This window comes from Chinchilla lanigera, unplaced genomic scaffold (genome assembly GCF_000276665.1).
Source record: "Chinchilla lanigera isolate Chin_1 unplaced genomic scaffold, ChiLan1.0 scaffold00044, whole genome shotgun sequence".
NCBI lineage: Eukaryota > Metazoa > Chordata > Mammalia > Rodentia > Chinchillidae > Chinchilla > Chinchilla lanigera.
In genome coordinates this window covers 10,000,459-10,019,205 of record NW_004955445.1, presented here as the reverse complement: position 1 = coordinate 10,019,205, position 18,747 = coordinate 10,000,459, and the positions used below count along the sequence as shown (strand labels likewise).

General features: G+C 53.6%; 1 protein-coding gene across 1 annotated transcript in view; it reads right to left on the bottom strand.

Annotated features, from left to right (window-relative positions):
- Sulf2 (sulfatase 2) overlaps window positions 1-18,747 on the bottom strand; it is a gene marked incomplete in the record, with an annotated part of 101,020 nt that overhangs the window by 1,286 nt on the left and 80,987 nt on the right. The window contains 14 exon segments of the mRNA XM_013518265.1: window positions 687-740; window positions 980-1,013; window positions 2,926-3,049; window positions 4,134-4,276; window positions 4,543-4,712; window positions 5,308-5,367; window positions 6,248-6,342; window positions 6,846-6,942; window positions 7,034-7,262; window positions 12,689-12,887; window positions 14,547-14,676; window positions 15,006-15,062; window positions 16,225-16,353; window positions 18,168-18,343. Of these exon segments, the coding sequence (XP_013373719.1) occupies window positions 687-740; window positions 980-1,013; window positions 2,926-3,049; window positions 4,134-4,276; window positions 4,543-4,712; window positions 5,308-5,367; window positions 6,248-6,342; window positions 6,846-6,942; window positions 7,034-7,262; window positions 12,689-12,887; window positions 14,547-14,676; window positions 15,006-15,062; window positions 16,225-16,353; window positions 18,168-18,343 (1,697 nt within the window).

The following is an 18,747-nucleotide window of genomic DNA, read 5'->3' as shown; positions in this document are numbered from 1 at the left end:
TAACACAGAGCCTGGCAAAGATGGCATTTGAGGATCGGGGTAGGGGAGCGGCCGAGGAGAATGTGAGGTGTAATTGGAAGCACCAAGGAAATGCTTCATTTCTCAGCAATAAAGAACAGGCCACTAAACAAGTAGACTGGACTGCAAATGGCAGGTCAGTAAGGGGGTTGGTTTGCCCACATGGTAAGTTAGTGTCAAATTAGTTGCCATTGTCAAAAATGAATTCCACAGCAGCAGTCCGCAGTTCTGGATTTCCTTAAGAAGGTGCACTCCTCTCTTGCAGGGGACAAACTTGCCACTCTTGTTAAAGTGCTGAACTTACAGCTTACCACAGTCTCCATGCAGCCCCTGCCAGCCTCTCAGCACTGCAGTGATACACGATAGGATGGACTTTTTGGAATCACTTAATGAAGTCACCCTATTACTGATACCCATCAGTTAGTGCTTTGGCAGACACAGCCTTCAAGATCTCAGGCAGTTAGAAGTCAGCTCTAGTTTACTAAGCACAGGTGATTACAGAGAGGACAACTGTTTTGGACATGGTATTATTAATCTGTCATTACCACTTGTCCTCTCTTCTCGGGAACAGTGAGGGTATTGGGGAATGGCATGCACAGAGAATAGCCTTGGCATAAAGAAGCAAGTTAGAACCAGATCTGTATTTGTAAATTGGTTCCTCAACTCACAGTGATTTGGAAGATGGTCTCTTCATTTCTGGCCACTTTCGACGCTGAAACTGCCTACGTTTGCAAGTGTCAAAAGGAGAACGAATGTTAACCATCACCAAGAAGGAAAGTCATTCCCAAAGAGCTCCCCAAGAACTGTACAGAGAAGGACCCCTGTCACTGTCAGGTGATCAGGCCCCAGGCAGACTGAGAAACAGCAGTTTCTCAACCTAAAAGGTGAAACCTCACAAACAAGAAACTGAAGGTCAGGCCAAGTTATGGGAACGTCAAGCTTTAGCAATAAAAGCGAATACCTGTATTGCTCATAGCTTCCTCCATCTTTAAGTCCTAAATGAGGGAGAAACGAACAAAAGAGAGACATTTTTAGGGCAAAAACGGAACAAGTAACGACAAATTTGCAGAAAACAACCTTGGGCTTTTGTTACTATCCCAAGATGCCAGTAGTGTTTCTTAGATGGCATGGACTGAATGAGCTGTACTTTCCTTAGGTCTCCTAGGTGGTCCTACAGATTGTTTGCCAGCAGGTGTCCCCATATCTTCTCTTTTTTTTGGGTAGTATATATATATTTTTTACCATATCTGTTGTAGGATGCTGATGCTTTCATTCAGCACTGTCCTTAGTCATGGTGGGGGAGGTACACGCTTGTGCTACTGTGGACTGACACTAGGGTCCCAGGGAAGGTGTCCTGATGATACAACAGCGTGATAGATGCATGGTCGTAGGAGTCAGCTGCCGGGTTCACTTTGTTCACCCATAAAATAAGACTAAGATGTACCCTAGAAGGTGGTCATGAGAATTATTGTGAATGCATATAAAATGCTTAGCATGGCCCCTGACATACAGTGACTAATACGGGATTGCGAGTGATCGTGCACTGCTTGCCAGAGCAGGCAGTGTGAGTGCCACAATTTCTGCGAACACTTGCTCTCCCCTTTCCATAACCAAAGCTGACTGTAGCAACTGGATTCTTCCTCTGTAGCAGCTTAGCCACTTTTCTGACAGGAACTTTAGGCATCATACTTGACACAGGTAAAAACTGTCCATGGGCTTTCAGGTGCCATAGGGCACTTGAAAAGGTTATATAGGTTAAATCAGTGTTTCATTTTGACTAGTAAGTAAATGGATTCCATTCCATTTGGGGTTTTCTTTTGTGTGTGTGTGTGGGGGGGTTGAGATAAGTTGCAATCACTGTGTAGCCAAGTCTGGCCTCAAACTTGTGGCGATTCTCCTGCCTCAGCCTCCTGAGTGCTGTGGGATTACAGGCGTGCGCCACCACACCTGGCTAGGTTTTCTCTTTTTTAGAAAAGAGATATAGTCAGCATCCTGAACTTAGAACTGCTGATTTTGCTCTTGTTGCACACAAAATCTAGGAGCTGAAGGTAACTTCTACTTCTGTTACCTCTGCTGTCTCCACCATGTTCTTATGGGCTTCACCACCTGGATCTCCAGCCTACCATCTTCCCTGGATAAGCGCTGTCACTATTTAACCCATACAGTTTGACCCTCCATTTAATACAGGCTGTTTGCTGCTTGGGGGTTAAACCTTCCATTGGCTTCCTGAAGTACCTGGGATAAAGTTAATTTCCTGCTGTGGCCTACCAACCCCTTATAGGATGGTTTCTGGCACACTCACTCTCCACCACCTTCCCTTGCCTCGGCTCTGACCACACTGGGCTGTTTTTGCCCGTCACATCCCCAGCACGCCAGCCCTCCATGGTTTAAAAGTGCATTGTTTCTTACTCTGCAGGACTCTGCTCAAAGATGACTTCCTAGAGGGGCCACCCCTGACCTAGTCTCTTATCTGAGGGAAACTGTGGTGGTTACATTGTACAACATCATCTTGTTCTCTCTCCATTCAAGCCAGAGGCTTCTTCCCATGAGGTCAGAGTATACTCATCTTTGCGATTTCCAGGGAATGAACAAAGAAAACAAAAACGAGAAGGAATTCTGTGTTTTCTGTATAAATCATCTAGATCTGTGATGGCCAACCTTTTACAGCTTTCAGTGGTAATAGCCCAGTGCAGCACAGGCCTTAGTTGGCCACCACTGGTCTAGCTACTCTTCTCTACAGAAGCACAGCGCATCAGAAGCCAGCTGACTGCTTGGCGGTGGGCGCCTTAAGTTTCCAGATGATGACCCATGTTGAATTGTATTATCTCCCAATTCCTGGTGAGCTCTGAAGTAATTCCTTCCTATGGCTACCCTGTCCTCCGCAGGCTTCGCCCCAGCACTACTCACCCAGGTCCATGTTCCGAGTCCGGGGGTTACACTGCTTGTAACCCTTGCAGCTCTTCAGCTCCATGAGCTGCACGTGTAACTGATTTAGCACCTCCCTGTCCAGTGTGTTCACTGCGTTCATCAGCTGGTTGAGAAAAAGGCAGGTTGTCACCAAGGTGAATCCAGGGACTCTTGCCTCCTGTGCTTCTGCCCCCCAGGGGACTTGTTCCAGGCAGCCAGAAGCAGTGGCTCCCAAGAAAGCAGCTGAGAGGTGGCTCATCCCACCTTCCACTTCTCTAAGAGCTAGAAGAGTTAGGTGGTGATTTAGCTTTTATTCCTACCAGGTCCTTTAATGGGAACTCGTACGAGAATAAAAACCACATTAAACCACATCTGTGCAAGTACTGTTGAGCTTCTGGAGCTACTGGTCAGGAAACTTACTAAGTTTGGAAGCCCTTTCAAGCCTTGGATTTGTCTATACCCTTCACTCAAAGTGCCTCACTTTCCTTTAGTTTGAAAAGGGCCCATTTTGTGAAGGGGTTGGTAAGTGACTGGGCCCTTGCCTACTCTGGGAGCTACTAGTGACTGCTTCACTTACATCCTCCGCCACCCCTTTTGGTGACACAGCGTGACCTGTCTGAGGACACCACTGGTAGCCTACATGGTAATCCGTTCAGATAAAGCAGCTGAGCCGCTGAGAGTTAAGAATGAAAGTTAACATAATTACTTTGGACTTTTCTTAAAAGGTTGATGGTTGGGCAACGCCAAGGTCACACTACAGTACGGCTCTAGTACTGCAGCTCAGTAGTGACTGTCACGGTACAAGGGCGCTCATATCCACTGTTCTGCTCATTTTCATCTTACATGCGGCTCAGGACCCCTCTGATCGTTTGTGTGTCTAGTGGTTTAAAATGTGGAAGCACTAAGCACCGTGCATGGCACACGTGCACGTTCCTTGTATGTAGGCCTGGGTGTTCAGTGTGTGGTCCTCCTTAGGGAACCTCCCTGAAGTTAGCTTGTGCCTAAGGGGGACAAAGGGTAACGAATGTATCAGGAATCAGGCGGGCTGATGAGACATCAGTTCCCTAGATTCTGGCTTCAGAACTCAGTCCTCTTGTCCTAGGCACTTAGTGGGACTTGGAAGCTTATCATTGCTTCTCCTAGAGCTAGGGACCTCCTGGCATTGTCGGTGTAACTCATATCCCTCTTTCTCCTGGTGTTATCTGTACCTGGTAGGGGTCTGTGTTGAGGTCAAAATACTCCAGGAAGCCAGTTGCAAATTCACAGAAGAGGAAGTTATGGGTCTCGTTGATTGTCCTCATGCACCAGTATGTATTATTGTTGGCACTGGTGCAGGCACAGAAAGGCCCCACTGCCAAGGGAAGAGAGAGCATGCCTTGAATGTGTCTGAAGGAAGAAGCCCGGTCCGGAAGCTGATTCCTGTCAGGGACATCCCCTGAGCCACTTCCTCAGATGCCAAGTGACACTCTGGAGCACCTGTAGACCGCTGATGTTGGCACCTGTTTCTGAGAGACCTGCAAGGCAGTGAGGCCTCGCAAGCCAGGCGTAGGTGACTTACCATGCCAAGTGGGCCCCAGCCTCCCATCCCTGTCCTGTGCCTGCCCCCAGCCTGCTCACATGTCCAGAGAGGTGCTGTTTGCCAGTGCTGGTTGTCGTGGGTGAAGCACGTGAGGCCCGGCATGCTGCACGTGTCATTGTTCTGCAGACGCTTGAGCAGCTTTCTAAGTTTCTTCTTGCGCTTCTGTTCCCGCAGCAGCCACACCTTGTCCTTCTCCTGCAGACCCTTCCTAGGAGCAAAAGAACCACACAAGGGCGGGCGTGGTGGCACACATCTGTAATCCCAGCCCTTGGGAGTGTGAAGCAGGAGGATTGTCACAAGTTCCGGTCCAGCCTGGGCTCCATAGTGAGCTCAAGGCCAGCCTGAACTGTATAGTGAGATCCTATCTCAAAAAACAAAAAAAACCCTGCACAACACTGGACCACTGAGGGATCAGTGACCCAAGCTTTGGTCTTCCTTTCCATGTGCAGCGCTAGATTGTGACCTCTCCAACAGAGGACCCCAAATCTCACCACTCGGGCCAGGAAGAGCTGGGACTAGAATCTGGGGCTTCTTTCTTCATGTACCATCCTTCAGTAGCTCCCAAGAAAAAAGCCACTGGGACTCCTGTGCACACCCTGTGCCCTCCCCTCCCAGGGTTCCAGCAATCCCATCTAACCACAAAGTGCTGGATACCTGCTCAGTGTGGCTCAGGAGTCAGAGGTCTCTAAGGACAGCCAACACACCTCCCGGGGAAAGCCAGGGCTGCCTTGTCTTGTTAGGGTTGGGCAGCCTCCTGAGGACCTCTGCTTTTCTTCTCTGGAGCTTGCCTTATTTGCTCTTACCTGAAAGGATGCAGGCTGGAACCTTTGTGCTTGAGGCGGCCTTTGTGTTGGGTGTGGTAGCTGGAACAGAGCACCATGTCACAGCTGTGCAGAGTGCCCCTGGCACATGCAGACTATAGTCCTAAGACTCGCTTACTCACTGCTGCCCACCCAGCCCCTCGCTGTGGGGTGGTGGTAGGAAGGGTACTGTGCTGTCGCCAGGGTGGCAGCTTCTTGCCTAGCTGGCTCTTCCATGTGGGGGCTGGGAGCTCCTGGCTGAAGGCTTTAGCCAGAGTGGTGGTGTCATAATTTAGCCAAGACTAGGACCTGAGCCTGGCTTTAGGTGGCTCAGCCTTGGCCTCCACCCGCTTCATCTTAAACTTAGCCAGGCCGGCACTAGAGATGTGTTGTTTTGGAAGCCTTTCTGGGAAGCCAGCAAAGATGGTGCAGGTGTGCTGTCCAGTTCAGGAGCTGTTGGCCACCTGTGGCTGTTGGAGCTTACACTAGGTAAAATGGAAAACGCTGTGGTTTGTGGCTACTACACTGGACAGTGCAGGTAGAACCATTTCCACCCTTGTGGGAGAAGTTCTTTTGGATAGGGCTGCTCTGGACTTCAGTCCCTCAAGCCAGGGGGCGCCCTGTGGTGACGTGGACCTCGAGCCACCTGGATGATTTCCAAGGGACGTGCTTTTATTTTTTTTAAGGACATGCTTTTAAAAGGTGCTTCCCCTGCCTCGAGCCAGTGCTGGATGGGAGAGCCTGCCTCCTGTGAGCAGCGCAGTGATCTGGGCCCCTGCGGGCTGTATGTACTGTGTTCCCAGTTGGCTCACAATGCGGATATCAATTACTAATTTTTTTTAACCCTGGGATAGGGTGAAGAATGCAAGGGTTTAGTAACATGAGGTGATGCTGTCTCCAGGAATGATACTCGGGAGCACGGGGCCATTTGCTAACTCCTCACCTAATTTTGTGGCAATCACATTCTTCTGGGCGCTTTTTCTTCAGGTGACCTCGGACTTCCCTGAGGTTCTTAATTTTGTTCTGTAGGGTTTCAATCTGAGGAGGGAGCAGGAGAGGAGGCCTTGAAGCAGTGGGCTGGGTGAGAAGGGCCCGGCCTGCTGACTGCCCCAGCCCTGCCTCCTCTGTACCCTGGACCCCATGGATTTGCCTGCATTTGCGGGTGCTGAGGAGGCTCTTCCACTGCGTAAAGGCAATTCCTTTCCCGCTAACCAGGCCCCTGTGAGGAGCTGTAAGTCATTCTGTCCCGGCCTGAGAACCCGCTGAGCCCACTGAGGGGTGTACTGTGTCTCCCGGGCGTGCTCAAAGGCCTAACTGTGGTAGAGATAGCTTGTGGGTCAGGGGTATGGTGTGGCAAGGTTGTCTTCCTTAGACAGCTTGCTGCAGGGGGCTGCTAGGACTGATGCTCCTGTACCCGGGTTGTGGATTCTACGGACCTTCCCTCACCTCTCCTGCCTCGGGCCTCCCTGAGGATGGTGAGTCGCTGAGTGCCTCTGAGCCTGTGGTGCCTGACAGTGTGCTCCTTGCCCCGTTACGCTCACCTCATGGTCGATGTGTAGCTTGTGGTCTTTCCAGGCCTGCAGGGACTTGTACAGGTCCAGGTCACACTGGACTGTGTCATTTTCTAGGATGTAGCACCTGATTGAGAGAAAGTGTCACATGTGTGGCCCTGAGGCATGAAAGGGGCCCAAGCTGCTCCTCCACCCCCAACCTCTGCCTGGACCCTCACCTGTGGGTCACTTTAATGGGGTTGGGGGCTGAGTAGTCTGGAAGGCCTCCAGTGCCACTGAAGCCCCCACCATCCTTGTCCTCTTGGTCCTCGAGAGCCCCCTGCCAGTGCCGCTTGGTAAGGTTGCGGGTCGGGGGTGCAGCATCCAGGCCTAGATGGTACACCTTGCCGTCTACCTGAACGGCCACGGAGCGGATGGAACGGTTACGGGCATAGCTGGCCTTGTACTCTGCGGGCATCAGAGGGTAGCTGCGTTAGGGAGGCTGGGAACGGCTGGCCAGGTCCCTTCAAGCAGCAGATCCTTCCTGAAGGTAAGGCTGAGCGTGAGGCTTAGTGTTGCACGGGACTTGTGAGCTTATGAAGTTTATCCACCTGGAAGCAGCTCCTGGGCCCCAGGGAGAGGACTTCAAGGTAATGACATTGGGGAGACTGAAGTCCTCGTGCTAAGAAATAACTGACGAGAGAAAATTATGACTCATCCATAGCAAGGAGCGTTCAGTTATGGAAGGAAGCCTTGCTGCATGCCGCAGCCTGGAGCGGTGGTGATGAATCTCTCAGTGCTTTCGCTGAGAACAGACCACTGCGGCACGTGTGCCATAGGTTCGCCACCACCGGGCTAGATGAATGTCAAAAGCATTATGTTATATGACAGAAGCCAGACACAAAGTCACACACGGTATCGTCCTGCATATGTGAACCACACGGGATAGGTCAGCCTGTAGAGGCAGAAAGCGGACTCGTGGTTGCTCGGGCTGGAGGAGAGGTACCCAGCGTCACTGCTTCATAGGTTTGCAGGTGATGAAAATATTTCAGATCTGGAGATGGTGGTACAATACTGGATGTATTAAAATGCTCCTAAATTGTACAAAACCGTAAAAATACTAAGCTTTATATGAACTTCGCCTCAATAAACAGAGGAGAAAAAAGTAATGGATATAAAGATATGGAGTAGGGGAAAAAAAAAGAGCCATGCAGCGATCTGGACAGAAATGGGTGGTCAGGGAGTCACCAGCCTGCCGAGCCTGACTTCCTCCGCAGGTGCTCTTTACTGCGGGGCAGGGGGTGTGTGCCTGCCTGTGGAAGGCGGGGCATGCAGGCTCAAGTCAGGCCCTGGGCTTCATGGTCTTCTATAATACTAAAAAGTTGTGACATTGTTAATATTAAAAAAAGTGGTAGTGATCAGATAGGAATTTAGATTTCCAGCGTCTGAAAAGAAAATAGAAGGTGTAACTGGGTTCTTAGTTATAAAGGATCAGGAAAGGCAAGAACCTATGGCATTTGGTTCTCTAGTCTCTGTCAGGTGTTTCAGTTTTTCTTTTTTTTTTTTTGGTCTGAGACAGGGTCTCGCTACGCAGTTCATCCTGGCCTTGAGCTCACTTTGTAGTCCAGGTGGGTCTTGAACTCACAACGATCCTCCTGCCTCAGCCTCCCGAGCGCTGGGATTACAGGCGTGCACCACCACGCCCGGCTAGGGGTTTCAGTTTTAAAACTCTGCCCTTTGATTTAAAACTTTAATTCCTGTGTGGCTCAGCTTGCAGTGAAGTACCTCAACCCTCTCCAAAATGTAGTTTCACGAGAAGGAGCTGGAGCCAGTTACCAGCCTAGACCACTAGATGGCGACCGAGGAGAGCTGGCTGGAGGCAGGAGGTAGTGGCATCTCGAATGCAGCAGGGACAAAGGCCTCTCCTTCCCCGGGGCTCCAGGATCCTGTCTTGCTGCCCCCACTCCTCGGGTCAAAAGTTTTGTGTCTTTCAGTTCTCATATTCCTTGTGCCTGAGTCATAAGGCCAGAGGATCTCCGGGGCTGCTGGGGAGGCTCACCCTTGTTGGCAAAGCTTTGATTGTTACTGCCTCTGGGCAGCTTTCTCTTGGGCATTTTATCTCACTGTAGCCAAGACCCCTGGGGCAGAGCACTGAGGAACTTCTCCTGTGCCGTCAGGTCGTGCCCTGCCCGTGTTGTCATGAAACAGACTATCTGCACCTTTAGGGGTTAGCTGCTTTGCACCTTTCCACCATCTGTCTCCTAGTTAGAAGGCTAGGGTTCCCGACCACGGCCGCGGGTCCTGACCTCGCCCTTTATGTGCGTGTAAGTGTGGCTCCACGGGAACACAGCTGCTCTCAGTTGCTCACCTCAGTACAGTCACAGAACTGAGCAGCTGAGGCGGAGACCACAGACCCGTAAAGCCTGAGTTAGTCACTGTCTGACTCTGCCCAGGTGTAACAGCCCCATATGACTTTTCCTGGAGTGCAGCCATACCTGCTCTTCACCTTTCAGCATCACTGTTGCCAGGGCCTCAGAGGAACCTCCTGCCACGCAAACGAGGTGGGACTGGGACTTAAATCCTAGTGTCCCGGAGCTTAGGCTGGAGGACCTGACTGCTCAGGTGCAAATCCTGGCTCCATGTGCGACCATGGTGATTCAGTTGACTTCCAAGCAGTGATGGTATCATGATGGTGCCCGGGTCATAGGGCCCTTTGGAGGATGACATGAAACAAAACTACCTGGTGAGCTGGCATTGACTCACTGCTCTGGGGGCTTGAGACTGCAGTTGTGACATCCTTGCCCAAAGTAATGGGCCTGCAAAGCCTGTGTGACCGGCTACCCCACACTCAGGCCACACTGGCTGTGTGGCTGGGACACACCAAGTACTTCCTTTTTTTTGGTACCGGGAATCGAACTGAGGACCTTGCGCTTGCCAGGCAGGCGCTTCTGCTGCTGAGCTATATCCCTGGCCCTCACCAAGCTCTTTCTGACTAACACTTGCTCTCTGGCTGGTCACCAGGCTTGCTCCATCTGCATTTGCACACCTCCACCTGCTCACAGTATTGTTGCCTTTCCTCCATGGCTTTTCACCATGGGAAGTGATGTGTTAATTTGTTTAAATCTTCACTCACCCGTGGTTCAAGTCAGAGTCTCTCACATTCAACTCTAATCTCACATCTGGTATTCAGTATTGCTTACAGATGCGCTGGGAGAGTAACAGTAAACATCGGCCACCTGGGACCGTCTCGGGATGGCCATCGCCCTCCGCTCTTCAGGACGTCTGTCCTGGGTTGGCTGGCTCTGCTTGGTTTCGGCACACCACAGCCATAATCCCAGCGGGCTGAGGTGGGCCAGGGCCCGAGCTGCCCAGGGAGGGCTTCTCAGCCTCAGCACAGTTAACTGGCTCATGGAGGCATCCTGTGTACGGCGGGGTGGTTAGCGGCATCCCTGGTCTCTGCCTGCTCAGTGCCAGCAGCACCCCAGTCACTTCCAATTGTGACAGCCAGAAACTCTCCAGATGTTGCTCAGAGCCCCCTGGGGACAAGATGCCTCTTGGCAGGAGATGGGACTGCAGTCTCCAGATCAGCCATGTGACTTTCCCACCCCTCCTAAGGAGTGGTCACCCTGGCCCTGCTCACAGGGCTGTTGCGGAGTCATCTAAGCCAGAGTTTTGAGGTCACGCTGCCCTAGGCAAGGACTTTGTACCAGGGCTGACCCACATGTCAGCTTATTTTCTTGCATTTTCCTTCTAACCATGCATGGGACAAGGGGTGGGGGAAGGTTAATTTAACCTCAAGTTCTTGTATTATTTAAAGATGATCTGTGCTGCATATTGAAGCCAAGAGATGCTATGTAATTTAATCTGGAAAAACTGATCATTGCATTCAGCTGGAAAGGCTCAGTAGTTACTAATCTGCTCATGAGGAAATGTGACAGGACATCAACTGGGAAGACTGCTTGAGGCAGGAGTGGGGTCATTCCAGAAAGTTCTATCTCTATGACAAAAGTGTCTATTGCTAGGCTGGACAGTCCATGGGAGCTAAAAAGGGACAGTACACCCACATCTCTAATTAGACTGGGGCAAGCCCCCAATAGCCTCAAAAAGGAAGACAATTCTGCCACATGGGTGACTCTTGACCCATGTTACACAGAATGAGAACAGGCAGTCAGTCACACAAAGACAGTGCCTTACGGTAGAGACAGAGAGCAGAAGGGTAGGGCCAGGGACCTGGATTAGGGAGACAGTGTTTAACACAGACAGAACTAAACAGAAAGTTCTGGAAGCTGGTTGTACAACAGTATGAATTACTCAGCATCGCTGAGGTGGAAACTTAAATGGTGAAGACTGTACATTTTATATGCTTTTTACAAGTCCCTAGGCTTTGGCTGTCCTTGGGTGAGGAAGCCTGAGAAATGGGTACATAGAGTCTGCCTACCTCGGGGTGGGGGGACACATCTGGTCAGCTGATCAACATCCAGGAGTGCTTCATGCACTTTTAAAGCAGTTTCATTCCCACTCGCAAGGCAGGCAGGGACCATCCTTTCTATTTTAGGGGGAGGACCTGAGCCACAGGATGGGACGTACCCAGTCACGTGTGACGGCCTGGCCGAGCCTCCCAGCCAGGGCCAGAAGAATCCTACTTGCTTCTGCTCCTTGGCTTTCAGGTTGCCACACGCTCCTGGGCTCTCTAGGGGGTGTGGCAGCTTCTCCAGCTGATGGAGCTCTCCCACCTTGTCCCAGATAACATCTCCTCTCATAACTTACAGTACTTCCTCATGCCCTGTGAAGTCACTCACACACCGACTTAATACTGACCCATGGCGCGGTGGACATATGGAGCTAGGTTCCTGTGGCTCTGGTCACGACACTTCAGGCACCAACACAGCCCTGTAAGTGTGCTTCACTGTAGAGACATTCTATCCATGCTGCGGATCCGTTACCCTTGAACTTACGGCCAGCAGCACAGCAACTCCGCCTGAAGGAAGCTCACTTACACCACGTATTTTCCCTGTAAGACACATCGTGGACTTCCTGCGCTTAGCAACCTGGCCAGTCCCTCAGCATGCATATGGGGACATTTAAAGGGTGAAACTGCCCAACAAGGCAGAAAAGCGTGGGATGTACGGCACTAAGCAGACCGCGGAAAGGACACTTCGTGTAGCGTGAGAGTTGGAACGAGGAAGGCTGTAGCCAGGAACATGCTAAACAACTCAAAGCAGCCTAGTCACCTCAGAGGTGCCTCAAGCATCGATTCGGGGGCTACACATCAATTTTAGAAGCAGGAGAATTTGCAAATGCGGAACCTGTGAAGAATAAGCATCAACTACAGCAGTGTGGCCTGATGGCTGTCCACTCAGGCCACTCCTGGAAGCCAACTCCTTCCTCTTCTGATGGCACAGCGCAGCCCGCACCCCCTGGCTTTTGGTCAGGTGTCTGAGCCAGGCCCATAGCAGGCTTCCTGCTTCTCTCGTCTTTGACAGCTCACACATATCTGATCTTGGCTCTTGCCTACCACACTCCCTCTGCCCCACTTTTTGCAGCAGCCCGTGTGTGTGTGTGTGTGTGTGTGTGTGTGTGTGTGTGTGTGTGGTGTCACTGCTGTCCCCATTGGAATGGGTGGCTCAAGTGAAGTCTGGCTGTGTTTCTGGCTCTTAGAATGATACTGGGTCAAAGATGCAAATGCCTTTGGAATTGTTTGAACAAATGGGACATCCCAAAATGCAGTCCTGTCCAGTTCTGCCCAGGCTGTGACACTTTTTTTTTTTGGTCTTTTTGAGACAGGGTCTCGCGATGCAGCCCAGGCTGGTCCTGAACTCGCAATGATCCTCCTGCCTCAGCCTCCTGAGTGCTCGGATGACATGCGTGCGCCACCATGCCCGGCTGACACTTACTCTTCTTGAAGAGCTTCTTCCGGCGTCCAACCAGGCCCAGCTTGTATTCGCTGCGGTCACAGGCGCAGGCTTCACTCCCCTGCCCGTAGTATTTGGGCACGAGGTTGGAAAGGGCTCTGCCGCTGCTGCTGGGCCGGACGAGGCCCTTGCACTTGTGTAACTTTAGCTTCCCCGAGGCGTCCTCCACACATTGCCACTTCTGCAAGGCACATCAGTGTCTCAGACACCAGGGCCTTGGTCACCCAGGTCCCCAAACCCAGGGACTGCCCTCTCCCTGCCCATACCCAGCAGTTGCCAGGCCCTACCCACCCCTACAGCCGCCAAGTGCCTGCTCGTCTCCACCGTCACTGCTTGTACCTCGTGGCGGCTGCCGTCAGCACAAGGCTACTACAGCCTCCACCCCCGGTTGGCTGCTTCAGTCGGCTCCTTTCTGTCCCTGCTCACGGGACAGCTGGAGGAGTCTAACAAGGGCAGGTTAGCTCGTCCCTCTAAAGCCTTCCAAGAGCTCCTGTCTTTAGGAAGAGGCCCAAGCACCTGGTTCTGGTCTTCTGCCCCCTGCACCATCTGGCCTCTGCCTCCCCTTCCGGCATCTTATCCTCCTGCTGCTCCACCCTTGCTTTCCAGAACTCTCTTCTGATACCCAAATGTGCTGCCGTCACAGAGCCTTGGCACGTGCTGTCCCTGTGGCCTAGAACGCTTTTCTGCAGCTCTTCCTGAAGTTGGAGTCTTCATCCTTCAGGTCTCTGCTTCTGTGTCATCTCTTTGCAGATGCCTTCCCTGACCACCTTGTGTAAAATCCTTTTCCCCTCACCAAGCAGTAGGTCCGTACAGGGAGCCAGGGTATCCATGTACTCATCGGACTCGCCTTTGGTCAGAGGTAACTACACATAACCACTTCCTAAAGCTCCCTCTGAATGATTTTCATGCTCTTGCCAGGTTCCAGCCTGCTAGACCCCCACTGGGTCCTGCAGCAGGATTCTCTCCCCTCTGCTTTTGCCTGCTCTGGCCCGCTGACTGCTTATTTAGGGCCTGTCCTATGCTCACGTGAGCTTCCCAGGACAAGAACTGGATCTGTTCCCCCTGGTTACTGAGCACCTACCCTATGCCAAGCACTGGGTGGTGGGCACTAGGTTCTTAAATGCAGCTTGCTCTACCCTGCTGGGCGGGTGCTATCATCATGCCCTCTTCAAGACGAGGCGCAGAGACATAGAGGGACTTGCCCTGGTCAGAGCCGGGAGGAGCTGCAGCTGCGATGGAACTGTCCCCGCCTGCCCTTGAAGGTCCTGCTTACGGAACCCACCTCCTCACCAGTCTGTTCTTACCCGGTGGTCAATGTGGCGTGCATGGCTTCCGGCCCCTCACACCCCTTCAGTGTGAGGCAGGCGCCATGCCCTCCTGCCTGCCTGCCCCAGCCTGCTCCCGCTCCTCCCCGGCCCCTTGAGCCTTGTGCGCTTTTACAGCCCCCCTCAACCTTCCAGGCCTCAGAAAAGCCAGTCAGCTCCTGCCATCTCTGACTGCTACCTTAATAGTTCTCTTATGGTCACTTCGCCTTTAGAAACCATTTCCTATGACTGCTAGAAAAGGAAGACCAGCCACAAAGAGGAAACCACGGAAGTGAAGATGCTGAACATAAAGTGAATGCCTGTGGCTACCTGCTGGGACCCTGGCGCGGGAGTCTGGACAGTGAGGAACCCTGTCACGCCCGTGCCACAGGACACTGTCCTCCGGCCGGACAGCGTCCAGGAGTTGCGGGGAAGGGGACCGCCCGCTGTGAGCTTCCCGGCGTGCCGCGGTTCGGCAGGTGGGGGGCGCACGCAGGCCAGAAGGAGGGGCAGCAGGGTGGCAGAGGGCTCCTCACCTGCCCCAGCTGCTCGCACGCCGTCTGGTACTCGGCGCGCTGGCACAGGTCCTTCACGCGCTGGAACTTGGGCAGGAAGTTCTCCTCCTGGGCGTCCACCTTGCCGCTCTCCCTTTTGTGGAGCAGTTTGCTGTGGGAGTGGGGCAGGGCCTGAGCTCTGGAGGGGCCTGGGGCTGTGGTTCGCCCTCACTTCGGAGGACGAGGGGCCGGCTGACCAGAGCTGCCGAGTTTTAAAAGACTTAGAACTCGGAATTTTATAGGAAACCTCCTGAAAGGCTTGAGTTGGCAATAAATGAACGGACAAGGAAGACATTATCCAGGCTGGGCAAGACGTGTCACAGGGTACATATGGCCTCCAGATGCAGACTGCATCAACCACAGGCACCGTGTCACCGGCTTTGGACACAGCCTCCAGGTCGTAAGAACGCCCCCCGCCGCCTTTAATGCCCCAGAACTCACCCTCTCTCCACCAGGAAGGAGTCCCGCCAGACCCTCATCTTCTTTTTCAAGTGAAACCTGGAAAACAGGCGAGCTCCAGCTTCTTCTCTGGGGCCCCTCCCCAACATCTCCTCCTCTTGGGGGAGGGTCTGTTCCCAAGCCAGCCTGGCCCACAGTCCCGGCGCCAGGCCAAGACTGGGGTCTGAAGTTCCAGCCGTGCGTGTGTACCCCCTGCCTGGCGGGGTGCCAAGGCCATCTGCACTTCGGTTAATTACGTTTCAGATTTTTCCTTTGCTTCATTAGAGTTGTAACTGTGGTCCTGCAGTGTGCGCTCCCTGTAATGCCACACTGCTCTTCCCATTTCCTAAATGGGCAGACTGAGGCCAAGAGGACGTTACCAGCTGTACCCTGACTCCTAGGGATCCTGGCCTCCAACTCAGTTCCTGTTCCCCATGAATACCCACTTATACTCCAATATCTCACTTGGCCTCTAATTGGAAGGAGGTGCCTCAGTGTGAACTGGTCAGCACCCCTCAGAGCTAGACTCTGGAAGGGAAGGAGGAACAGTGCAAGCCCGAGGCTGAAGTAACGCCTGGGGCCAGCGGCCTGGTGTGCAGTGCCAGCACTGGCCACGAGATGTCGCTGCCGCCTGCCTTTCCCCCTATGGCTCAGCTCCCCCTTCCCACCTATGTTTTGATCACCATTGCGGTTCCCTTCTGCCGCCTGGGACACCTAGGAACGTGTTCCCGTCACACTCCCCATCATTAAAGCCACGGAGCGTAGCAACAGTCCGAATTCCTGGAGCTGCATCCGGACTGTTGAGAAGCCCCTCGGCCTCTCTGGGACTCAAACTCCCAGACGGTAAGACGGATGTAATACAACTGCCTACCTCGCCGAGTTGCTGTGAGACTGGAAATGACAGCATCCCCTGTAAAGCGCTTAGAACAAGACCTGGGACATAACAAGGGATCAATTACAGCGAACGCCTGTGGCTCTGCTGTTGCTATTGTCTTCTCAGGCTTTGCATAAGCTTAGCTGTGACCCAGTCCTCCAGTCCAGGTGGAAGCCCCAGCCTTGGAGAGGGTCCCTTTTCCCTCTCCACGGCAGGCCAGTGGTCAGCACAGGGGGCCCTAGAACCCCACCTCCTGACTCTTAGAAACCTCCAGACCCACACAGCCCTAAATGTCTACTGGTTGGGGAGCCCAGTGTCCCTCCCCCGGAACCTGCTCCGCCCCCTCACCGGTTCACTGGTCGCTCCATATCCAGCAGCTTGAGGATGGATTTCCCATCCATGTCTGCAGGGATGTCCAGGCCGGCGATGTCCAGGATGGTGGGGGCCAGGTCGATGTTAAGGACGATATGGGGATTCCTGAGCAGACAGGAAGAGCAGGGACTTGGCCGCCTGGCCTCGCTCGGGAGAGAGGCGGCCAGAAGCAGAGGTGTCGCCAGGTGAGGACTCTGAATCATGCTACCTCAACCCCCAACAGTTCTCCTGTGGGCCCAACTCAGTCAGCTCCTGCCCTGCACTCACCCCCTTGCCTTCTAAGCCTCCCTACACGACAGCGCTGGGTTGACCCCCCGCCCCCACCACGGGGCTCTCCACCTTCGGCGTTGCACAGACCCTGGGCCTTCCTGGATCCTCTGACTTCTAGGCACACACCACCCCTCGCTGCCCTCTGGGGCTGGGCACAGTCTGGCCTCGGAGTCCCTCCATCCTTGCTGTGCCCTCTGCCCTGAACGTTCTCCCTGCAGAGATCTGTACGACAGTGACTTCCCCCGAAGCGCTTTCCTCAACTATTACCAAGGAGTTAGCCGGGCACGGTGGCACGCACTTGTAATCCCAGCGCTCTGGGAGGTTGAGGCAGGAAGGTTCCAAGTTGGAGCCCAGCCTGGGCAACTTAAAGCCTTGCAAGACCCTGTCTCAAAGTGAAGAAAGGGCTGGAGATGTAGCTCTGTTCAAGGGCAGCTCTGGTGAATCCCCAGTATGCCCTCCTAAGCACATGCGCATGGACACACACACACACACACACACACACACACACACAGTGTTGCAGACTGCTGAGCAGCTGGAGGCTTTGGGAGAGGTGAGCTGAGGCTGCATGGCGCAAGGCCTCCGAGGCCTGCACAGCAGCTTCCGCTGGCAGGCGAGGGAGCTGAGGAAGAGGCATGAGACTGCGCCGGCGGCCAGCTACCCACGGGGCTGAGGTCCCCCTGGCCAGGGTGGGGAGGACGCGATGGCTCTCCCCGGCCAGCATGCACGTCTTGCTCTGGGCCAACAGCTTCCAGCTCTAAGGCCAACTTGGCCTTGTTCAGCTTCCACTGCCTGACGTGCTTGACCTGGTCTCCCAAGTTTCTATCAGCCCCGGCTACAGTGATGGGCTCAGGGCCAGACACGTGACCCAAACCAGAACGAGAGCCATGCTCAGGGCTTTTCTTCCAACCACGTTCAGTTCCCTAAGCTGGACGGCCAAAGGTTTGAAGCTGCTGATCCTGCTACCAGCAAAGAAAAGCCTGCTAGAGGGTGAAGCCAACTCGGAGCTCCTTGATGGCGTTATAAAACGGCTGCAGCCAGGCACGCCTGAAGCCACGGACCCTTGCACATGCTTCTGCCTCTGTGCATTGGAGAAGTGCGTGCGCGGGGCGGGGGAGCTGCCTTTCCAAATTCCCTTCGCTCGCTCTGCCTCCCACATACCCCGGCTGATCCAAGGCTGCAGCTGTGATGACTGGCTGTGCTCCGCTCTCCCCTGCCCCAGACGGAGCACTTTTGCTGTCAGCTATGTCAGCACAAAGGCTAAGCCAGGGAGGATGGCTGGCTGAGGGCAGCGGCTCACGCGGAAGGAACATGGTCCCCTTTGTGCTGCCACCAGGAGCTGGCTCAGCTGATCTCAGGGTCACTGGCTTGGGGCTCCTCTCCGACAGCCACCAGAAGCAACCACCCCCTCCACCTGCTGGGAAGACCCCCACGCCCGGATTTCCTGGCACACTGCCCCACCACAATCAATCTGCGTCACAGGTGCTAACTGCTCCTGGCTCCTCCTGTCTCATCAGAAGGGTCAGAATCCACCCAGGTGACATAACAGCTCTTTCAAGTGGCACCGCTGAAACTGTGTGCCACCCAGGGGTGTGACGGTGTTGGGCTGCAGCTTTTAGCCCTTAGGAGCCTGGGCGTGGGGTGACACTTACAGAGAACCGGCCTCCACGTTGGGGCCCCTCACGTAGAATGGGACCCGGATGTCGAACTCATATGGCATGGACTTTCCTTTCACCAGGCCGAACTGGCCGATGTGGTAGCCGTGGTCGGCGGTGTAGACGATGTATGTGTTGTCCAGCTCCCCTGTTTCCACCAGCATGTTGTAAATCTGCAACCCAGGCCAGGAGCTGAGGTGCGGTAGGCCATGGGCCTTGCCCGCCACTGACCCGGGGCGAGTGACAAGGGGCGTGGGGTCCCGCGCTGGTCCTACCCTTGCTTCAGGTCACCTCCTAGCAAGACCCCGAGGATCCCATTTATAACTGTACTTCCCTAGTCTCCCAGGGTACTTTCCTTCTTCTATTTCTTACTTGTGGATTTAGTCTCTGCACTACTGAGGCTCCGAAAGGGCCGTGACTCCTGCCGTCTTGTTCCCTGCCGACTATCTCGTAATAAATGCCACTGATGAATGAAAGAAGCTGGACATGGCCTGTGGCAGGTGTTTATGACAGTGCTGCCCAGCAGCGGACCTTTGTGACAATGCAACGTTAAAGACTGTGCAGCCGGGCGTGGTGG